This window comes from Balaenoptera borealis, assembly GCF_965194805.1.
Source record: "Balaenoptera borealis genome assembly, chromosome: 12".
Lineage (NCBI taxonomy): Eukaryota > Metazoa > Chordata > Mammalia > Artiodactyla > Balaenopteridae > Balaenoptera > Balaenoptera borealis.
Window position 1 is genome coordinate 76895881 of NC_138869.1, and position 24602 is coordinate 76920482.

General features: G+C 44.7%; 1 protein-coding gene across 1 annotated transcript; it reads right to left on the minus strand.

The window, feature by feature from the left end:
* Window positions 1–12703: 12703 nt before the first annotated feature.
* On the minus strand, window positions 12704–13601 carry PEX39 (peroxisomal biogenesis factor 39). Its single transcript, XM_082346008.1, has one exon. The coding sequence runs from the start codon at window positions 13546–13548 to the stop codon at window positions 13216–13218; it is 333 nt and encodes a 110-aa protein (XP_082202134.1). The 5' UTR covers window positions 13549–13601; the 3' UTR covers window positions 12704–13215.
* Window positions 13602–24602: the final 11001 nt, after the last annotated feature.

The window sequence follows — 24602 nt, forward strand, 5'->3', positions numbered from 1 at the left end:
ATATAATTGACAATTTACATAATCCAGACCTGAGCACCATGTAACCCCTTACCAAGAAGGAATTTTACCCTTAAGGAATTGTTGTCTTAGGAGAACGTTTCTCTTTATGGTTGAGTGGAAATTTCTGCCGATGGGGAAGGTTTGGTCAATGCATAACGCAGAGAACACAGTGCACAGTGGTGGGAGAGAGGAGGCCAAAGGGCACAGATTTTTTGTTTAAATTTTTCTTGTCTTGCCATAAAATATGTATTTCATAATTTCCCCCTGTTGATCATTAATCTTTTGACAGAAAGCATTAGGTGAGCAAATGTTTGGTCCCTCAAAGCTAGGGGGCTGCTTGCCCGCCTCAGTGTCCATCATGTCCCTTGATGCCGGGTCCTAGTAGCCCGGTTCTTTTAGAGGGTTATACTGGCAGAATATTTGTCAAGGATTGACAGCCAATTCCAAGTTGTCCAAAAAGGGACTTAAGCCAGTTTTCCTTGCATGTACATTGTGTATGTCCATAATTTTATAGAAAACTATAGATGTGATCTATAGTTTCAAGTCGTTCAAACATCATTATCTTAGTAGGAGCAAATGACACAGTGTGAAAGTCAAGAAACTATCACCTTGTAAGTTCCACAAACTTATTTAAATTGGTAGTAGGAGGAACAATGTTATTAGCAAAAGTTCAAGCCAAAATTCTCCTGAACCAAACCATTTTCATAGTACCAATATTTCCTCTAAACTGGGAGAAAGGATTGTTCAGAGCAAAAGTTTGACTCTTCGTGGGGCATGAGGTGAATTAAATATCACGGCCAAATGGCAGTACCATTGGAAAGCTGATGATAGAAACCAGTGTGCCTGCACTAAAGGCAGACTGACAGCTTGGCAGGAACTGTTTCCAAGGCTGCCTGTAAGTAAGTGACCAAGGGAAACCAATTGTGAATCTCCCTACTGGGGAGAGCCAAGGTCATAAACTTGTTCCATAAATCCACTGGTTCCCGTTAGGAGCTACCTGATACTCAACATCTAATATAAAGGATTATTTGTGGCCAGAACAGGCAGCATTAATTGCTGGTTAAAAGGGGTCTCACTGGGCTTCCCTGGTGACGCAGTGGTTAAGAATCTGCCTGCCAGGGCTTCCCTGGTGGCACAGTGGTTAAGAATCCGCCTGCCAATGCAGGGGACTCGGGTTCGAGCCCTGGTCCAGGAAGATCCCACATGCTGTGGAGCAACTAAGCCCACGAGCCACAACTACTGAGCCTGTGCGCCACAACTACTGAGGCTGTGCGCCACAACTACTGAGCCTGTGCGCCACAACTACTGAGCCTGTGCTGTAGAGCCTGTGCTCTGCAACGAGAAGCCACCGCAATGACAAGCCCGCGCACCGCAACGAAGAGTAGCCCCTGCTCGCCGCAACTAGAGAAAGCCCGCGTGTAGCAACGAAGACCCAACGCAGCCAAAAATAAATAAGTAAATTTATTAAAAAACAAAAACGAGTTTCAGTTCATTCAGGAGAGGCCTGATATGGTCCCTTCCAACATGGCTGCAAGGAGTCCTTTATCTGATGTCTTTTCCAATATGAATAATGTCCTGGTTGCAGGTCATGGTGAATCTGATCTTCATCCAAAGTTAAGAGTACTGTGATAGCCTTCAGAAACAGTGTCCTTTTAATTAAACTTTGCAAGGAGCTATCTGAGAAGTGAGTCTTAGTCAGTAAATACCTGAATTAACAAAACTAGAATATTCACTGAAACATAATCTTTTTCTTTCTAAAGTTAACCTCATTTCTACCAAATACCTGGTTAACTGACCATATAGCTAGCTATAAATGACAAAAGACTTTAAGAGTCAAGGTTAAAGAACTTGATTACAATGCAATTGAAAAGAAACTTGGTTACTGCTGTGACATACACTAAAATTATGACTGATATCACTTACCAGGACATACCAGAATTTTGGGAGTTCCACTTAATTTCTAGAATGTATATATTAATAATGTTTACACATATGACATAAACTAATAAGTTTTATCACCATCTGTTTAACTGCTCCTCATTTAATATACCAAATAAGCCTAATTAGTTTAATATTCCTCTCTCTGAGATGGAGAGAAAAATATTTTGAGGTGCTCCAGGGACCCTTTGGAAAACCTCAAAGTTAGAGGTCAAATGACCTTCATTTAGTATTTGATCTTTGGAAACTTTGTCAAAAATATCAAAAAGTTTTAAAACACTTGGTCAAATAGAATCACAGGTCACTGTGAAACAATACCAATTCACTTAACCAGCGTGACGATAAACGATCTCAATAGCAGGGAATTTCCTCGTGGTTCAGTGGTTAGGACTCGGTGTGCACACTGCCAGGGCCCCAGGTTTGATCCCTGGTCAGGGAACTAAAATCCCATGAGCCAAAAACATGGCCAAAAAAATTAAAAACTTACTTAAAAAAAAAATCTCAATGGCAAATACAGATCACTTAAACACAAAGAAACTCACAATCTATTACCAAAAGCAGTTCAATATTTTAAGAAAACTTTGTCCTCTTAGAGAGAAGACCAAATTCAGGTTTTGTACCACTTTACCTTTAAAACATTTCCTTAATTAAGTTCAATCTTATCTCAGCCAATTTTGACCATGCACAAAACTCTCACACTGTTCCTTTTCCACAAACTTTCCACAACTTTCTGTATCTATTCAGAAACAACCAGGTCTAGGACAAAACCTTTTTTCCTTTAACCAAATGCATTTTCAATCCTCATACCTTCTTTGCTGAAAACACACATCCTACTTCCTTGCATACTGAAATGTTTCCCTTATAATTCTTAACCTTAAAACCTTAATTTTTTTCTGGAATTCCCTGGTGGTCCAGTGGTTAGGACTCTGAGCTTCCACTGCAGGGGCCACGAGTTCAATCCCTGGTCAGGGAACTAAGATCCTGCATGCCGCACATGGTGTAGCCAAAAAAAATAAGAATGCTGTTTGTCATATCAGCATTTCCTGATTGACAAACTTATGCTTATGCTTTAGTTTTCCTCTTCTAAGAACTTAGACCTCCCCAGCAATTAATGTTCCAGAATTTTATCCTGTTTGAAATGACCCGGATAGTGAATGAATTCTCGTAATTTACCTTGGTTTAGTTTCAAGTTACCAAAATCTGCAGATACTAACCTTTTCTTTCTGGCTGCACCATGTGGCTTGCTGGATCTTAGTTCCCTGACCAGGGATTGAACCTGGGCCTCCGGCAGTGAAAGCACAGAGTCCTAACCACTGGACTACCAGAGAATTCCCTGGTTCGACTTCTTTTAGGTGGCTCAGTTTCTCGCAATGACAGCCTAAAACCATCTTGGGTGCTCGGAACACTAGGTGATCAGCCTCTGTCACGCCGCCTGGATGAGCAGTACTTACTTAATGACTGTAATGGGATTTCCCTATGGAACCGCTACACGTCATGAAAATTGATCCTCAGACACTTCCCAAAGATCCTCAGTCATCTGAGGATGGCTTGTGGCTGGAAGGAGCAAAATGTCCCTTTATTCTTTGGCACTGAATAATTCAGTCTCTGATTTCACTAGCAAAAGTTTTGTTCAGGGCTTCCCTGGTGGCGCAGTGGTTAAGAATCTGCCTGCCAATGCAGGGGACACGGGTTCGAGCCCTTGTCTGGGAAGATCCCACATGCCACGGAGCAACTAAGCCTGTGCGCCACAACTACTGAGCCTGTGTTCTAGAGCCCGTGAGCCACAACTACTGAGCCCATGTGCCATACCTATTGAAGCCCTCGTGCCTAGAGCCCGTGCTCCGCAATGGGAGAGGCCACTGCAATGAGAAGCCCTCGCACGGCAACAAAGAGTAGCCCCCGCTCGCCACAACTAGAGAAAGCCCACGCGCAGCAATGAAGACCCAACGCAGCCAAAAATAATAAATAAATAAATTTTAAAAAAACAAAAAAACAACCACCACAGTGATGCTCCCAGGAGGCTTAAGTCCAGCTGATAGGTGGTGGTGAATGCACAAAAGAGAAACAGCAGAGTGGCCAGTATCCAGGGTCCTAGTCTATGCAGGACACAGTCACACCATCCAGATCTCAGTGCATCGACTGAAAGATGCACAACCTAAAAGTTGAGAATTATGTTTTATTTGGTGGACTTTCTGAGCACTCAAGCCTGGGAGGCAGCTTCTCAAGATAGTTCTGAGAGGCCGCTCCAAAGAGGTAAGGGAGGAGCCTTTACAGGATATACAGGAGTTCTGCAGCAAAAACCAGGTAGTCAGAACATCAAAAGATGACTGTTAATTAAAGAAAAACAAACATCTCAAGTTAACGAATTAACACTTTTCTATGTATGAGAAGATGCAAGAGTCTGGGCTTATTGAAATCATTCCTTTGCTATGCACCTTAGTTGTCCAAGGCCAGTATCCTGTCTTTTCCCTTCCTGTGTCCCCTCAGGGTACGCCCTTCGGGTGGCTGCAGTGGCTGAGGGCTTGGCAGTGGCAGCCCATTTGTCTCTCCTGAGTTCCCTCAGGGCTCACCGTCAGGGGCGTTTGTAGTGGCTCATGGTGTGATGGCCACAGCATCCTTTGTTTGTTGATATGGCAGGCAACATTTTTCACCCACAGTGCTTCCCCTTAGTAATAAAATTCAACCAACGTTTGGGAGACGTTTCATGACCAATTTTGTCCCATGGTGCTAGGAAGGCTCATTCCTAGATCAGGCAAAGATTCTGTTGATAGCCTACTCAGTGTGTTAACTTTTTTTGGATTAGGCCCTGTTGATAATCTAAAATTCTCTGGATCACCTGTCTTACTAGTCTATTATGATCCAGGAAATGTTTTCCCTTGTTGCTTCTTCTCATATCTAGAATCACACTGTTACAATTATTGATCTATTTCCTCAAGATGTTTAGCCATCATTAATTTTGTTGGAGACCTGGTTACACATTGAGTAATGCAAGAGACAGTCTTATAAACTAGATGGGATAAGTAATAAAGCTAGTAACATTAATAAGGTTATAGTACAGCAGAGAGAGACACAAAGCATTAACTATCTGGAAACAAAGAGAACAAATTAAAACAATGATTAGGATAACTAGTTGTAATTTGGTTATAATAAACCATCAAGTCCACAGGAGACCCAGCTGGAGAAGCCAAATTCTGTAAGGATTAGGCAGAGTGAAAAAGATAAATGTTTCATCTTTGTTTATAAAGGTATACTTTATCAACTTTTTGTAGGTCATAGCATAAGAGGAAAGGTTTTTCTAGAAAACAAAGATTAAAAGCCAGGATATTACAGAAAAAGTCATAAAATTATAAATCATGTTGATCAGTTCATTCAGTCCCATGTAATTAATTTCTGATGATCTGGATGAAGTGTTCAGGTTTTCCATTAGAGTTTTGTAATTTCTTACCCAGTTCAGTGGTATGATCCAAAAGTTATCAGAAACTTATATTTGTCAGAAATCCTTTCTATGAATTTTCTTGGAAGATTTTCATTTTATAAAAGCATCAGAGTAAACCAATGATTGTCTATAAATGACAAGACTTAAATGGCATGGTTAAAGATCTGATTACAAGGCAATTGGCAAGAAACTTGGATATTTCTGTGACATGTAACATTTTAAGATAATAACTAGAATTATGACTGATAACACTATACCAGAGCATATCAGAATTTTAGGAATTTCACATAAATTTTGGAATATCTATAACATTTATCCATACAGTAAACTAAGGTTCATCTCCAATCATTTGACAATGTTTCTCAAGTAATTTAACATACCAAATAGGCCTAATTAGTTTAATATTCCTCTCTGAGATGTCTTAGGGTTCCTTTGAAGCATCCCAGAGTTAGCCAGAGGTCAAAAGAACTTTTGTTGGGCTTCCCTGGTGGCGCAGTGGTTGAGAATCTGCCTGCCAATGCAGGGGACACGGGTTCGAGCCCTGGTCTGGGAGGATCCCGCATGCCGCGGAGCGGCTGGGCCTGTGAGCCACAATTGCTGAGTTTGCACATCTGGAGCCTGTGCTCTGCAGTGGGAGAGGCCGCGATGGTGAGAGGCCCGCGCACCGCAATGAAGAGTGGTCCCTGCTTGCCGCAACTAGAGAAAGCCCTCGCACAGAAACGAAGACCCAACACAGCCATAAATAAATAAATAAAATTTTTAAAAAAAAAGCAGTATTTCAAGAAAACTTTATTCTCTTAACAGAGAGAACCAAATCCAGTCTTGCACCAGTCTACTTTTAATAACAAAATCCATTTACGAAATTAAATTGAATCTAATCTGAGCTTGACCATGTATAAAACTCCTTTTTCAGGGCTCCCTTTTTACAAATCTTCTACAAGTTTCTGTATTCATATCAATTTGTCCCTTATTTTTTTTAATACAGAAATAACCAGCTCTAGGACAAAATCATTCTTTCCTCTTAACAAAATGTACTTCCATTCCTCATACCTTCTTTTGCTGAAAACACACATCCTACTTTCCTTGCATACTGAAATATTTCCCTTATTATCTTTAGTAGTTCTAATTACATACTACAATTTTAACTGTTAAAAACCTTAATCTCTAGCACAAACCAACAAGCAGCAAGCAATTATAAGCTCTTTGTCATACCAGCATTCCCTGATTAGGAGTATCCCATAACCTCTAGAAACATATAAAATAATTTCTTTCCTCAATGTGGTACAAGGTATGTTTGTAATAAACCCAGACATCTTTAGTTTTCCTTTCCTAAGAAGAATGAAGTGATTAACTTTAGACCTGTTTAGCAATTAATGTTTCAGCATTTTATCTCATTTGAAACGACCTGGACATTCAATAAATTCCCATCATTTAACTTAACTTAGCAAAACTCAAGTTACCAAAAATCTAGAGAAACTATTTTAGACAGACATACCCGGCATAATTATTTCTAAAAGAGTTCACCTGGGGCTTCCTTGGTGGCGCAGTGGTGGAGAGTCTGCCTGCCAATGCAGGGGACACGGGTTCGAGCCCTGGTCTGGGAAGATCCCACATGCCGTGGAGCGGCTGGGCCCGTGAGCCACAACTACTGAGCCTGCGCGTCTGGAGCCTGTGCTCCGCAACGAGAGGCTGCAATAGTGAGAGACCCGCGCACCGCGATGAAGAGTGGCCCCCACTTGCCGCAACTGGAGAAAGCCCTCACACAGAAACGAAGACCCAACACAGCCATAAATAAATAAATTAAAAATAAATAAATAAAATAAAATAAAAAGGAACGTTTAAAAAAAAAAAAAAAGAGTTCACCTGAAAACTCTTATCTCATTTACCTTCATTTTATAACTTATGAAAATATTATCCTACCACGTTAATTTGTTGCTGTTGTTGTTGTTGACAAAGTCTGTAACAGAAATAACATGAATGCGGGGCTTCCCTGGTGGCACAGTGGTTAAGAATCCACCTGCCAATGCAGAGGACACGGGTTCAAGCCCTGGTCTGGGAAGATCCCACATGCCGCGGAGCAACTAAGCCTGTGCGCCACAACTACTGAGCCTGCGCTCTAGAGCCCACGAGCCACAACTACTGAGCCTGTGCTCTAGAGCCCACGAGCCACAACTACCGAACCCCGTGTGCCTAGAGCCCGTGCTCCACAAGAGAAGCCACCACAATGAGAAGCCCGCACACCACCAAGAAGAGTAGCCCCAGCTCACCACAACTAGAGAAAGCCCGCACACAGCAACGAAGACCCAACACAGCCAAAAAAAAAGACGTGAATGTATTGACCTTTAGTAAACCTAGGTACAATACAGTAAGACATGTCTGTATTAAGTCAGCAAGCTTAAGCTAGCTTTAATACCAGATGTTATACTATATATAAAATAACCAACAAGGACCTACTGTATGGCACAGAGAACTATACTCAATATTTTCTTTTCCTTTATAGGAAAAGAATCTGAAAAAGAAAAAAAGTATATATATAAAACTGAGCCACTTTGCTGTACACCTGACACTAATACATTGTAAATCAACTATACGTCAATAAAAAAATATTTTTAAAAACGAGATGTTAATTTAATATTGAATATTTCTTAGATCACATAAACCTGAAATTCATTCCAACCACTTTCTTTTATATTTAGAAATATTTAGTTTGTAACACCTTACTTTTAAGTCAATTATATAGAGCTCTTTTTAAATTTTAATTTTGATAATATTTCTAGGGGTAGATACATCTCATAATAATGTCTCATAATAATGTACACACAGACACATAAATAGACAAAACTAGAGATCTCATAGCTTCACTTTAAAACTTAGTTATTGGGAGAACTGCGCAGAAGGGGAGAGGCAGCATGTGGAAAGGAGGGCCTCTGCAGTGTGGATTTCGGCAGTTTGGAGCACAATTATTGAAGACAGCTGTGAAGCCACACACTCCTCTGGGTTCTCTGGATCTTCTGCCTCAGTTACAAGCACCTCCTCCATCAAATGTCTTCAAATTCCTGAGAAACTGGAGCTCACTAGTGAGACTACAGACAGCCCTACTCAGTCACCCTGGTGTTCACAGTATCGCAGACAACTACTAAAATCCCAACCAGAGCTGAGTACCTCTGCAGAGTTTTTTGTAGACGATAGACCAATGCCTAATTTGGAAATAGAGAAGGAAATTGAATTAGATAATGAGGATTATTGCATTAAACAAGAATACCTGTTATGCGAAGACTACAAATTATTCTGGGTGTCGCCAAGAAACTGCAGAGTTAACCATAATAAAGGTATCTTCTCAACCTGGCCCATGGGATTTTTTTTTTCTTTTATAAATTTATTTATTTATTTTTGGCTGTGTTGGGTCTTCTTTTCTGTGCGAGGGCTTTCTCCAGTTGCGGCGAGCGGGGGCCACTCTTCATCGCAGTGCACGGGCCTCTCACTGTAGTGGCCTCTCCCGTTGCGGAGCACAGGCTCCAGACATGCAGGCTCAGTAGTTGTGGCTCACGGGCCTAGCCGCTCCACGGCATGTGGGATCTTCCCGGACCGGGACACGAACCCGTGTCCCCTTCATTGGCAGGCGGATTCTTAACCACTGCGCCACCAGGAAAGCCCCCATGGGACTTTTATATCAACTTCAAGTTAAAGGAACGTTTAAATGAGGAGTGTGATAATTTGTGTAGCTGGTATCAATACCAAGATGGCTCTATCATTTGGCACCAATATATAAACTGCTTCACCCTTCAGGATCTTCTTCAATACAGTGAATTTATTACCCATGAAATAACAGTGTTGATTATTTATAACCTCTTGACAATGGTGGAGAAACTACACAAAGCAGAAATAGTCCATGGTGACTTGAGTCCAAGGAGTCTGATTCTTAGAAACAGAATCCACGATCCCTATGATTGTAATAAAAACAATCAAGCTTTGAAGAGAGTGGACTTTTCCTACAGTGTTGACCTTAGGGCAGAGCTAGACGTTTTTAACCTCAGCAGATTTCAGACTGTACAGATCCTGGAAGGACAAAAGATCCTGGCTAACTGTTCTTCTCCCTACCAGGTAGATCTGTTTGGTATAGCAGATTTAGCACATTTACTATTGTTCAAGAAACACCTGCAGGTCTTCTGGGATGGGTCCCTCTGGAAACTTAGCCAAAATATTTCTGAGCTAAAAGGTGGTGAACTATAGAATAAATTCTTTGTGCGGATTCTGAATGCCAGTGATGAGTCCACAGTGTCTGTTCTGCGGGACCTTGTGGCAGAAATGAATGGGGTGTTTGACACCACATTCCAAAGTCACCTGAACAAAGCTTCACGGAAGGTAGGGAAGTTAATCAGTCCTGGGGCTTTCCTCTTCCAGCAAGATAGGCAGTCAAGTCTCTCGCAGATTCCTGCCTAAAACCAACGGTTGTACTGTGGAACACTGGACCTGTATATGCTATGATTTAATTTAGGTATACTACTAACACTTCTCTACTTTTTGGTAGAAGTATATTTCTAGGTAACTGGCATTTTCTACTCAACAAGGTACCTCCTCTTGGCCTTGTCTAACTTTAACAAAGAACTGTTTTATTCTAAATAGATTCTGTATTAATGGGTACCTTGTTGTCATTTTTTTAAACATCTTTATTGGAGTATAATTGCTTTACAATGGTTAGTTTCTGCTGTATAACAAAGTGAATTAGCTATACATACACATACATCCCCATATCTCCTCCCTCTTGCGTCTCCCTCCCACTCTCCCTATCCCATCCCTCTAGGTGAACACAACCTTGTTGTCATTTAACGCATTTGTCTCAACTTTTCCCGTTTGTAATTTGTGACCTGTACCCTTATGATCACTATGTATTTTGTAAAGAATAAAATAGTATTTGTTAAAAAAAAAAAAAAAAAAAAACTTAGTTATTGGGACTCCCCTGGCGGTCCAGTGGTTTAAGACTCCAAGCTTCCACTGCAAGGGACGCGGGTTTGATCCCTGGTTGGGGAATTAAGATCCCACATGCTGTGTGGGACAGCCCAAAAAAAAAAAAAAAAACTTAGTTATGAATCAGTTATCACAATATAAACTTACTAGTTTATAAATAACACTTGGAATGAATTAAATTTGCTTGCTCAGATGACTAAGCCTTTACTATTTGTGGAAAAGACTTTTAAGATTTGTATTTGTCCTTGATAAACCCTTAAGGAGGCTATTAATTAGATTTTGGCTGAGGGAGACTTTCCAGCTGTTTGAGTTTAAAAAGGCCACTTTTTCCTTTTTTTCTTCCTTGGTTTCAGGTTCTTTCTGATTGAGTTAATTAGGCTCAGTCTCAGGTTTCTGTGGGCTGTATTTACATTTCTGTTGTCAAGATTTGCAAGACATGGACTCCCCTGGTGGTCCAGTGGGCACGAAGGAATTCAGGCGCTTTTGTCAATCTTTTAAGTTGATTAATTGGCCTGTTGCCCCAAGTAACTGTTGGTCAAGTATCTCAGTGTAATTTTTTCCAGCCCTTTAAATATATTTTTTTAAACTGGGGTAAATAGAGCAGACTTGTTTGGGGCCCTTTAATGTTGGGAACCAATAGTGGGTCCCTTTGGCCCATCCAACCTTAGGTAGTTTTGTATCAAACCTTTAATTTAATCCCATTAACGTCTGTTTTATTTATTCCATTTTTAAGTAACCACCTTAAAATTTCCAACTTGTTGGGAAAAAGTCCCTAGACTTTCCCTTCAGTTTTTTCTTGTTTTCCTGTTAATCAACCTAATTAAAATTAATTATTCTAATGTTTTTATTGTTATCCATAAGACCCATTGAGGGGAAGCAGAGACCACAATAAGGCTTCCCAAACCATTTTTTGGGGGGTGGGGGATTGTTTTAAACTAAGGGAGTTCTTAGGTTAACCATTATATATATTTTTCCCACCTTTTTTTTTTCCTCATAGGTACCAATAAAACAGCTAGTTATAATGAGAGCTCCCTAAAACTTTACCAACTCAGAGTTTTTCCAATTTAAAGGCTCCATCATCTGGCCATTAATGAGATGTATCTTAATAGTGACTCAAACCAATAAGATGCAAGAGGCATTCCCCACAAGAGAGTGTGAAGGCTGCTGCCTAAACAAGATCCAGAAAGTTTATTCCCAAAAATAGTCTAAGGAAGTAAAGGCCTTTGTTGTACAGGCTGACGCAATGAAGGTTAAGACGGCAAAAAATCCCCGAGAGTTGGTACAGCCAGACAAAAGACTGCTCAGAATCCCAGTCTATTTAATTGGCTGCCAAATGTACACCATATGTGCACCTTTTGGATGGCAGAGACCAAGTTCTCAAAAGCCATACACACAAAAGGCTGTTAGAAGATCGAGTAGAACATTTACATCTCAAAGACACAGGAAGAGAAATGAAACTTCCCCCAGAAGGGCTTTTGTTTTTGTTTTTTTAAGGTCAGAATTTTGAAAAGATGTTTTTATCAAGCCGGCTTTTTCTAACTTAACTGCGTATTCAATAAATGAGCCCAATCTGAGTCATTTTCAGGATGAGATTTCCTTTGACTCCCAATTAAGTAGGTACTTGCAAGTATGAGCTCCGTACATTCATGAATCTGGCTAGAGTGTTAATCGGAGGTTGGTTTTCTGAAGCCCTTCGTTTTTGTTTGAGATAATCTATTTCCCGTTTTAAAGTTGAATTCGTCGGGGATAAAACTTACTAGTGCACTTTTATCCTGACAAATTCTTATTAAGGTAGCCAATTTGAGGAAAACATCAGGTTTATCTAAACATTCAGCCCAGACTGCTCAGTACTTTTTTCTTTGGCCCCGCGGTGTGGCATCTTAGTTCCCTGACCAGGGATGGAACCCGTGCCCCCTGCAGCGGAAGCGCAGAGGCTTAACCACTGGACCACCAGGGAAGTCCCCAGATATCTTTTCAACTGAGCAAATCCAAGTGTCTTTCAACCGGGTTCCCCCAGTATCTTTCAGCTGGGGGGCATTTTCTTCCAATGTCTTTCAACTGGGCTCCCCTAGTATCTTTCAACTAGGAGGTCACTCCCCAATGTCTTTCAACTGGGGAGCCAGGAATCTGTTAGACACTGCCAAATAAAACTCAGGATAATCAACCAATAATCAGGAGATCCAAGAACCAGGAGAGACTCACCCAAGTTCGTATGAACTCTCCAAGGAGGCGGATGGGCACAAGAGGCCTCTTCCAGTACCAAGGGTCCGGTTCCTCATAGAGTTCAGGCGAAGAGGAGAAGTTTGCTCTGGTTCCCTCCATGGTCACCAAAACTGTTGACTGAAAAAAAAAAAAAGCAAAACCTCAAAGTTGAGAATTATTTTATTTGGCAGACTTTCTGAGGACGCAAGCCCAGGAGGCAGCCTCTCAGATAGCTCTGAGGGACTGCTCTGAAGGATAGATAGGAGTTCTGCGACAAAATCAGGTAGTCAGAACATCAAAAGATTACTGTTAATTAAAGAAAACCCGACATCTCACGTTAATGAATTGAGCTTTTTTCTGTGAACAGATAGATGCAAGAGTCTGGGCTCACTGACACTTTGCCTTTGATATGCGCCTTAGCTATCCAAGGCCAGTATCCTGTTCTTTCCCATCTTGAGCCCCCTCAGGGTGCGCCGTTGACAGTGTCTGCAGTGGCTAAGGGCTTGGCAGCGGCAGCCCATTTGTCTCCATCCTGGGTTCCCTAGGGCTCACCGACGGGGCCGCAGTACTGGCTGATGGCTAGATGGCTGCAGCGTCCTTTGCTGATAGGGCAGCAACATTTTTCATTCACAGTTGCAAAGGACCTCGAGCCTCAGGAACCCACTATGTTCCATCTAGGAAGGCGCTGTCGCAGCCTCCCCGGAGCCAGGTTCTTCCAGGAGGGTCCTCTGCCCATAGGGAGGGTCGTCGGGCCTGTGGCCCCGGGTCTGGAAGGGCGGCGCGGGGGCGTCGGCGGAGCCCGAGGCCTCCCAGGGCTTGGGCCTCCGCGGGAGCCGGGACGCCGTGGGTTCGCCGAGGGTCGCCACGACGTGGCGCCTCTCCAGGCCGGGGAGTCCCCGGCCCTGCTGGACCAGTTGCAGGAGCTGCGCCAGGGTCACCGAGGCCGACGCTGAGTCCGCGGGTGCAGAAGCCGCGCCAGTCCCGCTCTGACTGCCGGAGGGCTCCATGGCTAGCTTGGAGCCTGAGCACTTCCGGGAGGGGTGGGTGCAACCACCGTCGGAGGAAGTGAAGGGGGGCGTAGACCGTACCAAGCGGCCCAGAGAGCGGGGAGCACTGGAAAACATGCTCCGCGCGGAAACGCTTCACCCACACATACACCACTTAGCCCGCCCCAGAGCCTCCAACATGGATGGCTTTAGAACACGGGAAGGCTTGTACAGAATGGAACGTGCCTGCCGACACGCCGATGCAGGGAAAAAGACCTGAGTTTGCACACTCGCCCGGGCACCGCGCACACACCTGCCTTCATGCATGCGCTGAGACTACTGCATAGACACGTGGTGGGGGGGGGCGGGGGAGATAACCTCCATCCCAGGCTCCAGAGCACCAGACAGAAAATAATGGAGGAGATGTCTCCAGTGGTCTCAGGAGAACTGGGAACAAAGGACACCACTGCAGAGCCTCGCCACTCTCTCCCCATTTCCTGCCATCAGGACTATTCCAGGCTTTCCCAGAGGGGAGGAGAGAAGATGAAGGCAAGCCAGGAGTGCTACATTCCCTCCAGCTGTTTGGGAAGCCAATGCCAATAAAACCCAGGTTTCTAAGTTTATCGAAAGCTAGCCTGATCTGGCACAGACCGCCTTAATCAAGTAAGCAAAGCTTAATTACTACTAAGCGGACAAACTGGCATCATCTGCCTCCTGAAGTGATGCACTGCAGGGACACTACAGGTGCAGGGACACTGCATCTCCTCTGTAGTGTTCCTGCCAAAAGTGTTCACTCTGAATCTAAACTGGAGGAAATGAGCAGACAAACCAAAATGAGAGACATTCTGCAAAATGACTGGCCTGGATGCTTTATAGATGTTGATACATAAAAGACAAAGAAAGAAAAAGACAAGATTGAGGAACTATGTCAGACTAAAGGAAATGTGAAAAATGCAAAATGTGATCCTGTGTTGGAGCAAAATGAGGGGAAAATCAGTTACAAAGGACATTTTACCCTTGGGAAAATTTGAATATGCTCTGTATATTAGATGACAGTGTTACATCAGTGTTAAATTAGGTGCAGTAACTGTGCTTTGGTTACATGGGAGAATGACCTTGTTCATAGGAGATACATGCTGAAGTATTTATGGGTGAAATGTCATGAGAGAGAGAGAAAGAGAAAGCAAGCAAGCAAATGTGGCAAAATTGCTAAGAACTGGTGAATCTAAATGGTTTGAAATTTCTCAAGATACTTCAAAAACAAACGTATGGTTACCAAAGGGTGGGGGGGAGGGATAAATTAGGAGTTTGGGATTAACATATACACAGTACTATATATAAAATAATCAACAAGGACCTACTGTATAGCACAGGGAACTATAGTCAATATTCTGTAATAACCTATATGGGAAAAGAATCTGAAAAAGAATGGATATATGTATATGTATAACTGAATCACTTAGCTGTACACCTGAAACTAACACAACATTGTAAATCAACTATACTCCAATATAAAAGAAAAATAAAAAATAACTTTAAAAAATTTGTCAAGACGAAAAGTTGGAAGGGGTGAGCTTGAGAAGCCAGTCGGGAGGAAACTGATCAAACTAAGTGTTGTATAACAAAGAATTTGACTGGCCTTTGTCCCTGGTTCCTTATGGGGAGACTAAATCCTTGGAATTTCCCAAGTATTAGAAGAGATATTCATGGTGGGCCTTGATAGTTTATGCCAAGGAGGTGACTCATGGTGGTCCCTAAATGGTTTCAGGACTGGGGCTGGCCAGTTATGGGAAGAGGGTTGGGGCTTTGAGCCATGGGGGGTCCAGGAAGGGGGCCTGGAGATTGAGTTCAGCCTCCAGCCAATGATTTAATCACCCATGCCGGCATAATGAAACCCCTATAACAACTCTGGACACAAAGCTCAATGGAGCTTCCTGGCTGGTGAACTCATCAGTGTGTCAGGAGGGTGATGTGCCATGGTTCCACGAGCAGATAACACAGAAGCCCTGCATGCCGGACCTTCTCAGACCTTCCCCTGTGCGCCTCTTCATTTGGCTGGTCCTGCTGATTTGTATCTTCTCTAATAAAACTGTAATCCTAAGAATAGCACTTTCCTGAGCTGTGTGTTCTGTGAGTTGTTCTAATGAATTATTGAAACTGAAGGGGATTGTGGGATCCCCCAAACTGTACCCAGTGAATCAGAAGTGCCTGTGGCCTGGGACCCCTCTGAACTTGCAGCTGGCACCTGAACTAAGAGCAGTCTTGTTGGGGATTGTGCTCTTGAACTTGTGGGATCTGCGCTAACTACGGGTGCTTAGCACTAGAGCTGAATGGCAGTACTCCATTTGGGGTTTTTAACCCAACACTGAATGAAGGAAGAACTCACCTTTCTCTCTGTGGCCTGCATCAGTTTCTGGACTCCCTCCTAAGTCACCAGGTTCCCTTTCTTTCTCAGATGTCCTTGGCCCCAGTTCCACTCCCAACATCCTATCTGGGGGGCTCTGGTTTTCTGCTCCACCATTCCGACCAGCGAAGGGCAAGATGAAGACATCTTTATGAGATTAAGACCAACCTTGGGTGTCCTCCCAGGCTCAGTAAGGACCAAATTTCCTCAGAATTAGGGACAGTAATATGTATGTGTTTGGGAAGTGGGGAGTTGTCTCAGTGTCATCTTTTTTCTTCCCTCACATTCTTTCATCTCCTGAGCACAAGTCTGTAGTATGGACAGGACAAGTCTAGGAATCAGGGGTTGTCAGGAGGGACCTCACACATCACTGAGAATAACCCTCTTATATACAGAGAGGTAAACCGAGCCTGTGAAAAGGAGTAACAGGGCTGGGATGGGAACCTGAGCCCACTGACTCGTAACCCAGCCTGCCTCCCCTTGATGGGGCACAGAGGCCCCTGCCCCTGTGGACAGCCATTCTGAGTCTGTGCCCTGCCACACATGTGCATGCAGAACGCAGGGAGGCAAAAGAAGGAAAACCAAGTAAGCCCACAGGCAGGGAAAGACACTTCCCATCCAGGCCCATCTACAGCCTTTCCCTCCATCTGCGAGGACCCCAGAAGCCAAGAGGTCACGTCGGCAGGGTGTGGCAAGGCCAGATGTCAACCTCTAGGTGTAGAGACAGGCTCCAAACACCCCTGAACTCATTTATAACCCATTAGACATCTTTCACCCATGATTTTCAACATTGCATCTCAACAGGAAACACCCTCCCCCCCATTTATTGGAGCCCAATTCATCCTTCAAAGGCTTCTCAGTGGGCCCACCCCTCCCATCGTTGCCATCAGAATGAACCGATCCTTATTCTACGCTCCCACAGTCCCTTGCTCATCCACATACTCTTAGGCCATGAGTCCTACTCACCTAGTATCCCTATGTGCCCAGACCAGCACCTGCAGAGACCTAGTGCTCAGAAAATGTTAACTAGGGACTTCCCTGGTGGCGCAGTGGTTAAGAATCTGCCTGCCAACTCAGGGGACACAGGTCCGGGAAGATCCTACGTGTCATGGAGCAACTAGGCCCGTGCGCCACAACTACTGAGCCTGCACTCTAGAGCCCACGAGCCACAACTACCGAAGCCCACGTGCCTAGAGCCCGTGCTCTGCAACAAGAGAAGCCTGCGCACCGCAACAAAGAGTAACCTCCTCTTGCTGCAACTAGAGAAAGCCCAAGTGCAGCAATGAAGACCCAACACCTCCAAAAATAAATAAACAAATAAATAAATTTATTTAAAAAAATTTTTGACTACCCTCAAGGAATGTACACTGTTACAATTATAAGTTAACGTACAATAGTATGTTAAAGTTTTATATTAGTATTACTGGGATGGGGCTGGAAAAAAAAAAGAAATAAAATGTTAACTAAATGCCTGCCTGACTGAATCTATTATTATAAACTCAAGGAGAAAAGACTGAATTCAACTCAATGCAAGCATTGGCTGAGAGCCTGCCATGTGCTGTGCACAGCGCCAAGTGCTTAGTATACAGACCCCTGTCCTCAAGGGGCTCACAGTCTACCGAAAAGTCACAGAAGTAAATTATTATGATAATTATGATATACATGTATCACAGAATTTATTATATAAGTAATGCAGTATGGTGCCTGATGTGGTAACAATGTAATGTGCCAACTGAAATAAGCAGCCCAGGACTTCCCTGGTGGTGCAGTGGTTAAGAATCCGCCTGCCATTGCAGGGGACACGGGTTCGAGCCCTGGTCTGGGAAGATCCCACATGCTGCGGAGCAACTAAGCCCGTGAGCCACAACTACTGAGCCTGCGCTCTGGAGTCCACGAGCCAGAACTACTGAAGCCCGCACGCCTAGAGCCTGTGCTCTGCAACAAGAGAAGCCACCGCAATGAGAAGCCTGCGCACTGCAATGAAGAGTAGCCCCCGCTCGCCACAACTAAAGAAAGCCCATATACAGCAACAAAGACCCAATGCAGCCAAAAATAATAAAAAGTAAATTAAAAAAAAAATTCAGGGAGTAAAGGAAACCTCCTTGCAGTGGGGGAAATGCACCCAGGTAATGCACTGCATGCAGAGGTATCACTATTACTTGAATTATCATTGGGAAAAAAAAAGAAAAACAAAAATTATCATTGGGGGTGGCATGGGATGAAGTGTAGGGTACTGCATTGCTGAGGTGGGGAGATGGGAGATGGAATGGCTGTGGCCCTTCTTCACTATGGTGGGGAGTTATTTGGCTTCTGATGGCCTCCGGGAACATGTGCAGGGGAAAGGAGAACTGGGAGTTACCAGTGCCTGATGAGGAATGTGAGTGAGCAATTAGGACTCCTTGATGGGACCTTGAAGGAGTCCCTCACCTCCTACAGAGAGGGTTCATATGGCTGACTCAATACTCAGCCCTCTAGGGAATTCCTGACGGTCCAGTGGTTGGGACTCCGAGCTTTCTCTGCCGATCAGGGAACTAAGACCCCACAAGCCACATGGCCCCGCCAAACCAAACCAAACAAAACAAAACAAAAAACCTCAGCCCTCTAGGTCTCTTATGCTAAGGGAAAGGCATTGATGGGGAAGGGGTGGGACCCTGAGATGGGGACATTTGGACAGACATGGATAAGGCTAATTCTGAACTCCTAAATTCTTTTGAAGTGTCTTATCTGTAGAGACAATCTCCTCTTGTTGTGATCCTGTCTCCTGGGATATCAGCCTCAGAACCCTTCCTGCCTCCATCCCTCCTGGCCCCAGGCCCTTCATGAGTTAGATCCCAGCACAGCCTGGGTGGAGAAGCACAAGGCCCACGCTAAGAGGAGAATGCCCCCAGACAGAAAGAGTCACAGGCCCTGGCAAACTGCCTTGGCAGGAGCCACAGGAGCGTGTGTGGAAGAGGGTTCGAAAGGAAACAGACCCAGGAGCGTGGAATGTAAGATCCAGTTTGGCCAAACTCATGGCCATGGATGCTCATCCAGGATTTGGGACTTCATGTATTGGCTCGAGCACCTGGGAGAGGAATTCATAGTCTGCTAGCTTGCTTAACGAAAGCCTGGACTTAATGGTAACCTAGAGTTAATCAACTTGAAATGCCAGAATTTCCCTGGCATACTATAGAGGAAGGAATCCAAAATCTCAGAGAGATGGGAATGCTGGATTGGATTTATTATGTGCAATCTGCTTAGCCACCCCTAGCCATGTATTTTAAGGGAGTCTGGAAAACACTCCCTTCACCAACGCATTAAGAAATGCATTGGTGGGCTTCCCTGGTGGCGCAGTGGTTGAGAATCTGCCTGCCAATGCAGGGGACACGGGTTCGAGCCCTGGTCTGGGAAGATCCCACATGCCGCGGAGCAACTGGGCCCGTGAGCCACAACTACTGAGCCTGCGCATCTGGAGCCTGTGCTCCGCAACGGGAGAGGCCGCGATGGTGAGAGGCCTGCGCACCGCGATGAAGAGTGGCCCCCACTCGCCGCAACTAGAGAAAGCCCTCGCACAGAAACAAAGACCCAACACAGCCAAAAATAATTAAATAAATAAATTAAAAAAAAAAAAGAGTAGCGATTAAAATACAGATTTAAAAAAAAAAAAAAGAAAAGAAATGCATTGGTAAGGGCCACCAGCATCCTTGGCTAGCTCTGATGGCTGTCCTCTGTAGGCTGGAGATGCTAATGGGGGATGCTGGATTGTGAAACTTAATTCCTTGATCTTGATGAGAATAATGGTATCCTGGTGCGGTAAAGAGCAGATGGCAGTGCTTAACAGCCAAAGGCAAGGTAACTACAATGACCCAGAATAAAGCATGGGAAAGAATGGTCATCAGGTGGACAAAGTGACAGGCGCTGTACCGCGGTCAGCCGTTCCCCCAGGCACTCCAGGGCTTGTTCAGTGGACCCATGATGGCAGGGATGGAAGCTATGCTTTGGCTTAATAACATGGTCTTCCCCTCTCTGAGGCTAATCTGGCTGTAGCCAGTGCTGAGTGACCATCCTCCTTACAGCCTGATTGGGTACCGTTCTCACCTGGTGTAGACTGATTTGATTGGGAGCCGCCCCCCCCCCCAGTGTGGATGGACTGTGCTTTATCCTCAAGAGAACAGACACAGGGGACTTCCCTGGCGGTCCAGTGGTTAAGACTCCACGCTTCCAATGCACAGGGCACGGGATTGGTTCCCGGTCAGGGAACTAAGATCCCACATGCCGCTAGGTGCAGCCAATAAATAAATAAATAAATAAATCAAGTAACGTATATAAAAAAAAGAGAGAACAGACACATATTCTAGGTATGAATTCACCACTGCCTACAGTACTTCTGTCAGTGCCACCATTTACGGACGTACAGAATACCTTATCCATCACCATGGCATGCCACATAACATGGCCTCCAACGTGGGCACACATTTTATAGCCAAGGAAATGTACAAATGAGCTCACACCCAAGGCGTCCACTGGTCTTACCATGTGCCCCATGACCCAGGAGCAGCTGGCTTGACAGAATGGAGGATTGGCCAGCTGAAGGCACAGTTAGAACAGAGCTAAGAAACTACACCCTACAAGGAGGAAGTGCTTTCCTGCAGGATGCGGTGTATTCTTTAAACCAAAACCGGAATCGTATTATATGTAACTGAGAGGTGGGGGTAGCAGTAGCCTTTTCACTATTATAGCTAAAGTCTATAACCTACTGGAAGAACTTTTGCTACCCATCCCCAGAACCTTGCCCTCAGGGAATTTGGCGATCCTTAGCATTCAAGGGAGAAACATTTGCACTGTGGAATGATCACAGTATTGATGACTTGGAAGCTGAGATGGCCCCTGGCCATTTTGGTTTCTCATGCTACTGAACCAACAGGCAGAGAAAGGGGTTACTGTAATGCCTGGGTTGACTAATCCCAATTATCAGAGAAAATTAGCTTGCTACCATGTAACAGAGGTAGGCACTAGAACTGGAATCCAGGGGATTCACAAAGTGCCTCTTAATAATTCTCTGCTCGGTTGTCCTGGTTAGCAGAAAACTTCAGCAACCCACAGTGTCAAGACTACCAAGGACTCAGACCCCACAGGAATAAAGCTTTGAGTCACCAGCAGGTAAAGAACCCAGTCCCTGGTGGCGCAATGGTTGAGAATCCGCCCACCAATGCAGGGGACACAGGTTCGAGCCCTGGTCTGGGAAGATCCCACATGCCACGGAGCAACTAAGCCCGTGCGCCACAACTACTGAGCCTGCGCTCCAGAGCGCGTGAGCCACAACTACTGAAGACCGCACGCCTAGAGCCCGTGCTCTGCAACAAGAGAAGCCACCACAATGAGAAGCCCTCGCACCCACTCACTGCAACTAGAGAAAGCTCGCATGCAGCAACAAAGACCCAATGCAGCCAAAAAATTAATTAATTGATTGATTAAAAAATAAAAACTGCCCAGCCAAGGTGCTGGTAAAGGATAAGAAGAATACATCATTGGAGGAAAAAGTAGGCAGCTCTGAATATGAACTTAGGCCTCATAACCCCCATTGTCCCCTGCTAACTTATGGGAGCTAGTATTTTAGGTTTCAGTGGACATATGACATCACCTCCCAATGATATAGTAGCCAATGTGACCCAGTGTGTCCTCTGTGCTGAGGACATGGGTTTTTCTTCTGGAAAAGGCTAAGAGGAGCTTCCTGCGGATGCTCCAGATTCCCCCTCCCCCTCCTCACCCCACCAGCCCTGTGCCCTGGAAAGCTGAGCGGCATCAGAGGACTCCCACACACCCCCACTTGGATTCAGCCAGTGAGGGACCAGTCAGGCGTCTGAAGATGGGAGGATAGCGAAGTCAGGGAATTTATTCTCCTGCTTCCTTCCCTGAAGAATCAACACTACCTACAATGATTGAAGGTCACAGCTATTGTCAGGCACCCTCTCCACACAGCTCTCTCTGGCTCTGGGTTCCTGTCAATTGCTCCCTCCCCTCTTCAGACCTCAGGTGCTGACACCCCACTGTTACTAACCATGAGGTACTGTAGCAGCCCCAGGGATTTCTCCATACCCCGCCCACACCTTTATAAACAATCACTTTATTAAACTCTCTTCAAAATTACCCATCAGTGTTCCTGCTAGGACCCTGGCACATACAGCATGTATTTTAATTAGGATTAGTTTTGGCAATGAGCAACAGAAAACCTAAAGTAACAATAGTGTATGCAAGATAAAAGTTTACGTCTTTCTTATATAAATTAAACTTGGTGTTAAGCAACCCAAAGCTGGTATGGTGGCTCCATGAACATCAGATCATACTATTTTTTGTATCCTTTTAAAATTAACATCATAACAAAAGTTTTCCATAGCATTACAAACTCTTTAGAAAGAATCAAGACTTGGCTCAAGTACCATCGTCTAAAGCACTTGTCCTGATGCTTATTCCAGCTCTAGAAGAATAATCTCCCTGTCTCAGAACCCCAGTCTCTACCCCTAAACACACACACACATGCACACACACACACACACACACGCTTCAGTCACGGCATCTGTCACACTAGAGTCCCTCTGTTTATGAGTCTGTCTCCTTCCTTGACTGCAGGGAGCTTCTCTTTTTGTCTTATTATCTCCAACCCCAATCTCTGGCATAAAACAGAGACCAATAAATGGGTCTGAATGAAAGGACATTTTAAGGCCTACATAATATTTCATCATGTAGACTCACCCTAGATTATTCCTTTATTACTTTAACATTGAACATTTACGTGATTTTAATTTTTCATTTTAAATATTATTGTAGGATTTTCATTTGATCAATGGAATATGTGTTCCTGGAAGAGACTTATACTTGCTATTTCATCAGACACACACATGCTGACCCCCTGTTTGCCCCTCTGGCTACAGTCTAATCAGATAGGTCAGATTTACACTCAGTAATTATCTGGTAATATCAGCAATCTTCTCTAAGAAGCCCTGCTACTTGTCCTTAATTTTCTTTTTCACATTCTATGTGGCTCATCTCAGTTTAACCACAGCCCTGGTTTTCTACCTGTGCATGTGAAAAAAGAGAGGAGAGGGATAATCTGCTGTGTACCAGGTACTCAGGTGTGTCCTCATATTTAATTGAATTCTCTCCAAAACCTTGTGAAAAGAGTTTTGGAGAGACAGACCTGTAAATACAACCTTGTAATGAAAGCACAGTTCCACCACTTGCCTGCTAGAGAATCTTCCTCGAAGTAACTTCGTTTTTCAGAGCCTCAGTTTCCTCGACTGCAAAACTGGGATGAAAATACCTGATGCGTGGTTGTGAGGATTAAATGAGATGTCTGTGAACATGGCCTGGCTCTAGGTAGCGGGTCTGCAAATGGCAGGTTCAGTCCCAAGTGAGGAGCTCAGAGCAGGGTTTCAGCTCGCGGATCTAAAGCCAGCATGTCGGGGCATCCTCACCGCCCTGGGGGGTGGGCATCCTCACCGCCCTGGGGGAGGGCATCTTTAGGACCAGCAAGACTGTGGGGTCAGGGGGAGATTCCTGGGGCTCCTGGAAGGAGGGAACCGATGTAAGAGAGGGCAAAGAAAACTTCCAGGCCGACCTGTGTCCAGGGAGCTGGGAGTGGGCCAGGGGAAGGGTAGCGCAAGGGGGCCCAAGCGGGCAGCCAGCGAGGCAGGCGGCTGGCTGCGCGGGGTGGGGGTCTTCGGCTTTCTCGTCCTGGGAAGATCTTGAAACTCAAAAAAACGAAGCAAGCCCGAGGGCTCTTCCCCATCTGTATTGTGGTAACTGAGCCCGAGCTAGCACCTCCCCAGGATGGAAGGCGGGAGAGTCGTTAGGGACACCTGCCTCTCTCCCTCCCCCGCCCGGCGGGAACCCACCGAGACTGCGCGCACCTGGGCACCCGCTGCGCCTGGGAACACTTGGCGCCGAAGGCCGCCAGGCTACCCCGCGGGAAAAGGGGCGGGAGCGCAGCCCTGGCTGCAGGGAGTCCCTTAGGACACCGGAGAGTGCTATTGACATGATTATTAAAATAACCATCCAGAAGGAAACGGAGTGAGGCTGGCACCGAAATAAAGGAATCCGGGAGCCAGGAAGTAAACCCGCCAATGTAAAAGACATTAACACGTAATAGAGAATGTTTTGCAAATAGTGGGGACAGAAAGGATTACTTATGAATAATCCTGGGATAACTGATTAGCTCTTTGGGGAAAAAAAAAGAAATTTAGATGCACATCTTCCATAATATACCAAAATTAATTCAATTCCTGATGGAGTTAAATTGGGAGCGGGAGATTAAACTACAAGTGCACAAAAAGACAATAGAAGTAGGAATGTATCCATCCTTTGGAGGAGAGAGGACTTTCTAGGCTTGAAGGAATGAGATAAATCCCAGTAGGCAAGATGGATATGTTGGTTCATACAAAACAAAACAAAAACAAAAAAACCGTAGACTTAAAAAAAAAGTGAAATTAGAAGTAGTCAGTGAGGAGCTTCCCTGGTGGCGCAGTGGTTAAGAATCCGCCTGCCAAAGCATGGGATGGGTTCGAACCCTGGTCCAGGAAGATCTTACATGCTGCAGAGCAACTAAGTCCGTGCACCAAAACTACTGAGCCCTGTCGCCTAGAGCCGGTGCTCCACAACAAGAGAAGCCACCGCAATGAGAAGCCTGGCACCACAG

What these genes read in the sequence shown, in the direction of transcription:
- PEX39 (XM_082346008.1), bottom strand. Translation starts at nt 13,548, where the DNA reads ATGGAGCCCTCCGGCAGTCAGAGCGGGACTGGCGCGGCTTCTGCACCC.